Below are 9,068 nucleotides of genomic sequence, written 5' to 3' on the forward strand. Positions count from 1 at the left end.
ACTGCTTTTCAAAAAATTTTTTGGTTGTTGCAAGCCTGCCCTCCCGCCCGCTCCCCGTTTGTGCCCCCCTCCCCTGCTGTCAATCAACAATCCTCGGGTGAGTCTGAGCTGTGAAAACGGTCTCTTTAGTATAAATAGGCATTCACGATTTCTATAATTTAAACGCTTTTTCAGACACGACAGTAACAAACGTTTAGAGCAGGTAGTAAAGTAACGAAAGGCACCGGGAGGGAGGGGGGGGCTTGTTGCCGGCAGCTTCCAGATGTGTTGGGGGGGAGGGAAGGCAAAAGGATGGGGGGGGAGGAGAACTTGGCTGCCAGGCACCAGCTGGCTTCTTACAGAGGTCACAGGGGGCAGACATGCATGGGGGGAGGGTGGGAGAGGTCAGGGGAAGAGGAAGGAAAAGCAAATTAATACTGTTTTTCCGAGGTCCGTCCGTCTCGCGGCAAAGAATCCAAGCGGATCTGATGGGAAATATAGGTTCTCCCTTCCGTCCCCTCCCCCGTCGCTTCGGGATGAAGCAGGGGTCCGTGGTTGTAGACCGGTATGGCTTTTTAATCCTGGGGGAGAGGAGACACTCCTGTGTTAGATCCTCCCTTCGCCCTGGGGTGGGGGTCTTTGATACGCTGGGCTGAATTTTGCAACCTGGAGAGAGGTACTGAACGTAGCCGATGGGTGCAGAAGACGATCCCTCGTCGGTATGGAAGTGTGTTGAGGGTTCACACAGCCGACGGGACAAACCCTGGTCAACTCGACGAACGGACGAATGCAGGTTTTACAGCTTCGGCCCGAGATGAGCAAGGAAATTGCAAGCGATGAAATATTCTCCCACGCAGGGCGTATGCGACAGCCGGGATTAGAACTCACCGACCCACAAAACATTCCCAGGATCTCAAGGAAACCCACTCCTAAAATCGACTAGGCTTTTAGGAATCGGTCCTAGCAGCCGGCTTTCCCTGCAGCTTCATCAAAATGTTGGGGTTTTTTTTAACCCAAAAGGCTGCCTCGGCTACCGGCAGTTAGATGGAGCATGTGTGAATGTGCCAAGGCGCAGCTCGGACTGAAGGCGACGGAGGAGACAATTTGTAGAGAGACGGAGTCCTTTCCCACGGAGGCTGACGGGACCCTCTGGTGCCGTGTTTCTCAACCTTGGTTCCTTGAAGACAGGTGGACTTCAACTCCCAGAATTCCCCAGCTGACTAAGCTTCAATTCAATTCAAGAATGAAAGTCCACCTGTCTTCAAGTAACCAAGGTTGAGAAATACTGTTCCAATGGATATCCAACAGAAGAAAAGAATTCAATGGGGCACCTGTAGAAATGCTAGTCATTTATACCTCACTGCTATCTTATAGAGCCACTACATGCAAGCCAAACTCTTAATTTCCATTTTTCACTGATCAAGTCCACTGGGAAGCTAAACTGGTTTAAAATCTGCACCACTGCAGATTCAAAGCCAACTAAAATGTGCGTCTTTTAAAGGAAAGACACTTGCCAAAAACAACGTACATATTTTGACATTTATAATTATCCATCATACAATTCCCTCAACCTTTTTCTCTCTCTCCCTCTGTGTATAAATAAAAAGACGCCAAGACTATCCTTAATTGTCCACAGGCCCAAAGCATAGTTGGGATATTTTCGAGACTCCACGCTAAATTTAAAACGCTTTTAAAAAATATTTTGGTTGGCTCTGAATCTGTTTTTGGAGCAGCTGGTTGCGAAACCTCAATCTTTGGCTCATTCGCCTCATGCAACCTGAACCTTAAATCAGGCTGAAGCCGAGCAACCCAAGAGACACCGAGAATTCAAAATCTTATCCCGTCATTTCCTTGGCAACTTCAAGATGTTTAGACTCTCAACTCCCAGAATGCATCCAGGGGCTGGGGAATTCTGGAGTTGAAAGTCCACCTGTCTTTAAAGTTGCTGAGGTTAGGAAACACGGATCTACTCTACTGACTTAAATAACTAACCCAGGAACATGACTCATAGCAATAAAGGAGAATATTTGCAGCTCGGAGTTGAAATGAGGGGTCCTTGGTGCTCTCTGGGCTTGGTGGTTTCCTTGCAGACGTTTCCTGACCAAACTAGGGAACATCATCAGTAGCTAAGGAGGGAGGTTTGCTCACCAAACCCCACTCCTTACTAGCACTGATGTTGTTATCTAGTTTGGGCAATGAAACGCCTGCAAGAAAACCCGCAAGGCCAGAGAGCACCGAGGACCCCTGATTCGCTGCAAGACCAAGGTTCCTAAAAAACCAAGCTTATTTGATTTAGTCTGGCACATCAAGATGGAGAAGCGCAGCTCCAGAAGCCAGGATCATCCTAGATATTTACTTTGGGTGACCAAAACCAACTTCCCCTGGAGGTGAATCTCTGAGCCTAAGCTACACAAACTAAGCAACTGACCGGACAAGCGTCAGATGCCACAGCTACATAATCTAGAACGCTGTGTCTCTTGACCTCAGCAATGTATTTAAGATTCGTGGACTCCCTTTTCCATCATGGCTGGCTGGGGAATTCTGGGGGAGTTGAAGTCCACACCTCTTCAAGCGGCTGAGGCCGAGAAGCACCGGCCTGGATACAGACGGGGTTTGTTTAAAGACTTTAGAACGAGTCTCTGCCAATCAACAGTGTGGATGTGCTGGGATCCCCCATGCATAAACACCTTCATTGGGAGGACGGTCAGCGACGACAAAAAAACGTGTCAGAGAGAAAGGATCAAATCTGGCAAGAAATGGCTGGCCCAAAAATGAGACCCCATTCAGAGTTGGAGAAAGGAACTGATGGGTGGAGGAAATCGTCCTTGAGAAACATCAGGTAGTAAGTCAACGGCTGTCGCGTTACAAGGACCAACCGATGGAAAGGAAACCCATTTTGCTTTGAGAGGCCCCTTCCGAGGTGAAGCCGGGCGGATGCGGGAAACCGAAGCGGAGGTCCACGACACAACAAAAGACGTCGGAAACAGACGGATGGCAAGAATTCCCTGGCAGTATCGTGCTGGATCTCGAAACGTTTTTAAGCGCTCTCTGGGAGAAGAGAGTCCGTTGGCTGAACGGGGAGGAGGACGCGGCGAAAGTCGAGAGAGAACTATCTGCCGGACAGAGGTACGTACGACTGCTACCTCCGGTCAACAGAAATACTGGAACTTTCTGTGCAAAAATGGGATTAAAGCAAAGGGGAGGGGGAAGGGGGAAGAAAAGGACTGTTACACGCGGCAGGGAATTATTGTTATCTCCCCTGTACAAAACTCCTTCTGGGGGCAAGCAACCAGGAAAATGGAGTTAGGGATAGGTTGGGCTGGGTCACAGCAACCAGAATTTCTGTCTGGATGGAGGGGGGGGGGAGAGGAGGGAGGGGGGGAAAGCTCAGTTCACCTTTGTGCAAAATCAGCCCCTCCAAGCACCCTGTGCTCAAACCTTAACATTAAATAAAAGAGTTTGTTAATTAATACTTTTAAATAGCGGAGAGGTGCCGTTCATCCTGAATTACGTCGTTGGTCTCGAGAGGTTAACGGTTAGGATTCCAAATTGCCACACAGTCAGGTTTCACAGGCGAGGGATGGGGAGACACAACCTGTACACACGTTGAAAATGTCGGAAAACTTTCCCGTCTTGGTCAAGTTTGCTCCACCGAGCAAAGGAACCGGAAGCAGTTCCACTCCGGGTCCAAACCGGAGAGCAAGCCGAGCGTGAGTTAGTGCCGATTACACGATTGTGCCGCTGGGAGAGCCCCCGTTCTGGGAATTCAGGATCTGAAAAATCAAAAGTTGGGGACAAAGTTTAAATATCAACTAGTGGCTAGTTAGTTCTGTGGGGTGAATCCGCAGAGGTGAAATTAATCTGAGCTGGTCATCAGCGCTTCCTAGCTACTAATTAATCATGTCACGTCTTCCTTCTAGCCTGCGATTCTGGGCATTTGCAGTTAAGCAAGCCATCGTCCTCTGCTTTTCTACCTGGATCTGCCCCGAGACAGGCGTATGGGATCTAGTGATCACCAGACCCATCAGCAGGCTAAGGCAGAGAGGATCTCTTGCTGGGGAATAAATGCTAAATAAGCCAAGTTATGCTACTAGGAATAAAGAGAAGTCAGATTTGCACGGGAGGGAACCTCAAGGGCATCTTAAAGCAGCAGGAACCAAGCGCAGAGAGGAGCGAATATTTCTAGATCAGGGTTGAACGTGGTATCAGGGCACTGATGAGGTTACCTAGGTGGGTCACGAAACGTCCGCAAAAAAACAACTAGGCTCAGGGAGCACTAAAAACCCCACAGTCCTCCTCCTCCTCTTCCTCCCTCCACTCGTCCTCCTCATGGAATCTCAAATTACAGGCAGTCCTCGATTTACAACTATTCATTTACTGACCATTTGAAGTTACAACAGCACTGAAGAGAGTGACTTATGACACAACCGTTGATGGCCAGGGGATCAGAATTCTAGACGCTTGGCAACTGGCATGTATTATTCATGACGGTCGCCCTGTCCCGGGGTCGTGAGATCACCATTTGTAACCCTTCCCAGTCAACTTTCAAAAAGCAAAGTCAATGAACAGAAACTGGACTCACTTAACGATTGTGGCCAGAAAGGCCGTAAAATGAGGCACGGCTCACTCCACAATTCCCTTGCTTAGCAATGGAAATTTTGAACTCAATTGTGGTCGTTAAGTCGAGGGCCATTGTAACAAGCCCTAGCCTAACTTACTGAAGAGTGCTGGCTGATCCCAGCTCAAACACTGAATAGCCCTGAGACATATATACCGCTTCACAGGGCTTTTACAGCCCTCTCTAAGCGGTTTACAGAGTCAGCACGTTGCCCCCAACAATCTGGGTCCCCGTTTTACCCACCTTGGAAGGACGGAAGGCTGAGTCCAACCGTGAGCCGGTCAGGATCGAACCCCTGGCAGTGGGCAGAGTTGGCCTGCAGTGCTGCATTCTAACCCCTGCAGCCACCAGGGCTCTACCCTCTCTTGAAGGAGACCTCTAAGCGGTAACCCAGCCAGAGAGAGCCGTGAGGTCCACTTACCGCCTTGCCTGGCCTGGCCCAGGTGCAGATCAGCCCTTCCTGGCAGGCGGTGATGATAGAGTCCTCCAGGAAAAGCAAGACGGTCAGCCGCTCGTGGGCAATCTTCTTGCACACCAGGGGCTCCAGCAGGGGCACTTCGTGGATGCGGGGGCACAGGGCTGTGCCCAAGACCTTGGCTGTGTCCAGCTTGCTCTTGGGCACCACATTCAGCTTGTCGCTGCTCTTGCTGATGTTGCCCAGGCTGTGGTAACGTTTGTGCTCTTTCTCCGCGTTTTTGTCCCGCCGCTCCTGCAGGGTGAGGGTGGCAAATTTGCCGATGCTGAAGGGCACCGCCCCGTCCGCCGCGTGGCTTTTGGCGGCGCTGGTGACTGCCGGGTGCGGCAGGCTGTTGGAGCGTGAGAGGGAGCGGGGAAGCGCCCCTCCACCGCCGCCTGACTCGGCAGCCAGGTTGCTGCCCCCGCTGCCCGAGGGAGGGATGCCGGTGCCGAAGGTGTTGGTGAGCGTTCGGGTGCGGGGCAGCAGGTGGTGGGGGTACAGGACGTCTTCGGTCAGGTCCCAGAGGCAGAACTGGGTGTCCTGCCCGGCGGAGCCAAACCGGTAGGTGACCGAGGGGGTGCTTTTGGCGCTGTGCTTGGACAGGTGGGAGAGAGTGCTGCTGGTCCTCACCCGCCGGAACTCGGACGAATCCTGGAGGTCCTCGTCACTGCCGCTCAGCTCCCCGCTCTCCTCGTCCTCCGTGCTGGTGGTATAGGGGTCGAAAGCCACCGCGTTGACCCAGGACTTGTGTCCGTGGCCCCGGGCAATGACCCGGCCCTCTGCAAAGGACCAAACCGTGACCAGGTCATCCTCGCCCCCCGTGACGATGTAGCGTCCGTCGGGGCTCCAGCAGACGCACAGCAGCCCCCCAAAGTAGCTCTTCATCATGCCCTGCAGCAGCATGGAGTCGAAATGGAAGACCCGCAGGCAGCCGTCTTGGCTGACGCACGCCAGGTAGCGGCCGTCGGGCGAGAAGGCAAACTCGTTCAGGGCCCCTTCGCCCACCGCCCACTTCAGCAGCGGGTTCCGGGCGTTCTTGCTCTTACAGGCGTAAACCGTGAAGCCCTCGCCTTGCTTGAGGAGGGTGTACTGGGGGGCGGCCGAGACGCAGGGCTGCTCCACGTTGTACAGGTACAGGTGACCGCTGGCGTGGGAGGCCAGGAAGAGGCTCTCCGACTCGGGGATCCACTTCACAAAGGTGACCTTTGACTTGTCGATGAGCCTCTGCGGGAAATAAGGCGGAGGGCCACGAGCCAGAAACAAAGATGAAAAAAGACCCTCAGGATTCCAAGAGCCCACCACCACCAAATACCCCTCCTGCAGGCAAATTCTGAACAGGCCCCCAAAACCCCATCCCATTCCTGACTGCTAGACAAGAGATCATTTAGAATTATCATTATTTGTTCCATTTTAGTTTACAATTCAAAAAAGACATTACAAACGAAGAACATTTCAAAACAATGAAAAATATCCAGATTGTTCTGAATGACTCCTTCGCCTGGGGAGTTTTGTACAACTAAGCCAGAATCAAGAGAGATGGGATGGATTAGAACGCCTACTGGCTGCTTCCCTGGAAACCACTCAGCGCAGGAGAAGGCGATCCCATCTTAGGTCTCAGAACAGCCAGGAGATTGCAAGGCAGGATGCAAATTTGAGGGTTAATTGCTGCTTCTCCAGGGCACGGTTCTACCACGATGGATCTGCTAAAGCTTTGAGTCATCTTTCTGTCAAAGCTCCAAAGCTACTGCAATGAAGCTGCAGCTTGATTAATCTGCTGATTAGAATCGGTAATGAGGGAAGTCATTATGTAGGGGCTGAAAACAGGAGAGTGCGTTTTCCAGATGTTCTGCTCTAGAACTGTCATCACTCCCAGCAAGCAGCAGCCAGAAATGTGGGGAAGAGCAGCAGCTGATATCCAGGAGCTATTAGCTGCCGGTTCCCACTTAATGGAGCCAGGCTGAGCTGAAAGATCCCTGCAGTGATTCCCCCCCACCTCTTGCAGACATTCCACGATCCAGCTAGGTAACATCATCAGTGCTAGAAGGGAGCAGGGTTTGCTCTCTTCTTTATTTACAGTGGCTTGCCCTCTAAGTGTTGGTGGAAATGTTTTCTCGGTAGTTTCCTTGATTAGCCTATGTTTACGGTTTGTTTGAGTTGGCAGTTCTTTGATTGAGGTATTGTTTACTGCTTGATTGTTGGTCTAGTGTTAACTCTGGTGTTAATCTCTGCTTATCTAAGTGTTGATAAACAACAATGGTAAGCCATAGCCTAATCAAGGAACCACTAAGAACACTCCCACCAATACTGACAGAGCAAGGCACTGTATATAAAAAGAGATCAAACCACACTACCTTCCAGCACTGATGACGTTACCCAGTTGGGTCACAAAACGTCTGCAAGGAAACCCCCAAGCTCAGAGAGCACCAAGGACCCCACAGTTCAACCCTGAGCTACAAAGGTTGTCTTTTATTGGTAAGCCATGCTGCCCTGGACTCACCTCCTCATTAAATAGCTTACTGGTATCTTTCTTGATCAGATCCAAGTATTGCACTTGCCCAGCCGAGAAGCCAACCAGGAGGGAGATGCTTTCGGAAGCCGCCGTGAACTGGTTGAAGTCATGGCAGGTGGGTTGCGTCCCCTTATAGATCCGCTTGTCGATAGGTTTCTTCAGATCGATAGACTGGGAAGATCACGACGGACATTCAAAATTTTTTAAAAAAGCAAGAGGCAAGGACACAAAGAAATCTAAAGCTGGAAAGGAAGGCGCATCACAAAGTGCCACTCACTTCCTCTGGCTAAGTCCTTTTTATAACAGCCATGAATCATTCATGCTTGCCCATTGCCGGTCCAAAAAATTTAGATTCACTATTTTGACGGACGTTACTAACGAGGGAGTTCCTCCTTAGCCCACACACTCACGCTGGATGTTCCGATTTGGAAGCTTCTTTGCACAGAGAATCTCAACCGGTGCTTTTCCTCCAAAAGGCAACTTGGACTTTCTTGGGGTTTTTTTTTCTTTGAAAACATTTTGCTTCTCATCCAAGAAGCTTCTTCCGTTCTGATCTTCAGTCAGAAGCTCCATGGATGAGAAGTGAAACGTTTTCAACAAAGCTTCCCTGCCAGGAGATGCTTGAAGGAGCCACATCAAGACAGCCCCCCCCCCCTCTCCCTGGGCTCTTCCTTGCCCATCATCCACACCTGCTCTCCCCTCCTGGGACTCTCCAAATCCTTCTGACGCCCCCATGGCAGGTGACCCCTCCAGGGCCCATTTCCCCCCCCAGCCCCTCCAGCCCCACTGCTGCCTCCCCCCCCCCCGAGCAATTCTGCTTTGGCTCCTCTTGGCCCATCCCCCACACGGAGCATCCCCTCCCCCAAATCCTCCTGACCCCCCCACATTTGGCCGCCTCCTCCCGCCCCGCAACTCCCTCTCCAGCCCCCTCCGACTGCTGCCCCCCAAATCCTCCTGACACCCCCCACCCCCACCCAGTGCCCCCCCTTCCCTCCCTCGGCGGGGGGCTCACCCTCCTTCCCCGCCCGGCGGCGCCCGAGTAGAAGTAGAGCTCCCGGCCCAGGTTGAAGCAGACGCGGCTCCGCTCGGCGCCCGGGCCGCCCGCCTCTCCGTCCGCGCAGGGCTCGCCTCCTCCGCCGCCTCCGGCCAGGCCCAGCCACACCAGCGAGAGGCGGACGGGCGGCAGCGACGGGGCGGGGGGCGCGGGGGCTCCTGCGGGCGGCGGGGGCGGGGGGGCGCTGGCGGCGGGGGCGGCGGCGGCGGGTCGGGCGCGCGGCTCGGGGCCGCCCAGCAGCCGGTAGGAGCCCTCGCGGGTGCGGAACTGGCTCTTGATCTCGTGCGGCGGGGCCTGCGGGGGCGGCGGCGGCGGGGGGGGCGCCTCCTTCCGGGGCCGGCGCCGGGGCAGCCAGCGCCGCCGCCATCTTCCCGCCCGGCCGCCGCCTCCCGGAAGTCACCGCCCCTCGCTCGCCTCCGCACGCCGGAAGTGTGGCGCGGAGGAGGCGGGT

The 9,068-nt window shown here is 53.3% G+C and overlaps 1 protein-coding gene across 1 annotated transcript; it reads right to left on the reverse strand.

The window, feature by feature from the left end:
• Positions 1-109: 109 nt before the first annotated feature.
• Positions 110-8,984, reverse strand: DMWD (DM1 locus, WD repeat containing). Its single transcript, XM_070949985.1, has 5 exons — positions 8,955-8,984; positions 8,576-8,911; positions 7,552-7,734; positions 5,019-6,278; positions 110-3,752 (listed from the first exon to the last, which is right to left on the reverse strand). The coding sequence occupies exons 1-5, from the start codon at positions 8,982-8,984 to the stop codon at positions 3,705-3,707; spliced, it is 1,857 nt and encodes a 618-aa protein (XP_070806086.1). The 3' UTR covers positions 110-3,704.
• Between the last annotated feature and the right edge of the window lie 84 nt (positions 8,985-9,068).

This window comes from Pituophis catenifer, unplaced genomic scaffold (genome assembly GCF_029215685.1).
Source record: "Pituophis catenifer annectens isolate HBS135680 unplaced genomic scaffold, rPitCat1.0.hap2 SCAF_9, whole genome shotgun sequence".
NCBI classification, from domain to species: Eukaryota; Metazoa; Chordata; class Lepidosauria; order Squamata; family Colubridae; genus Pituophis; species Pituophis catenifer.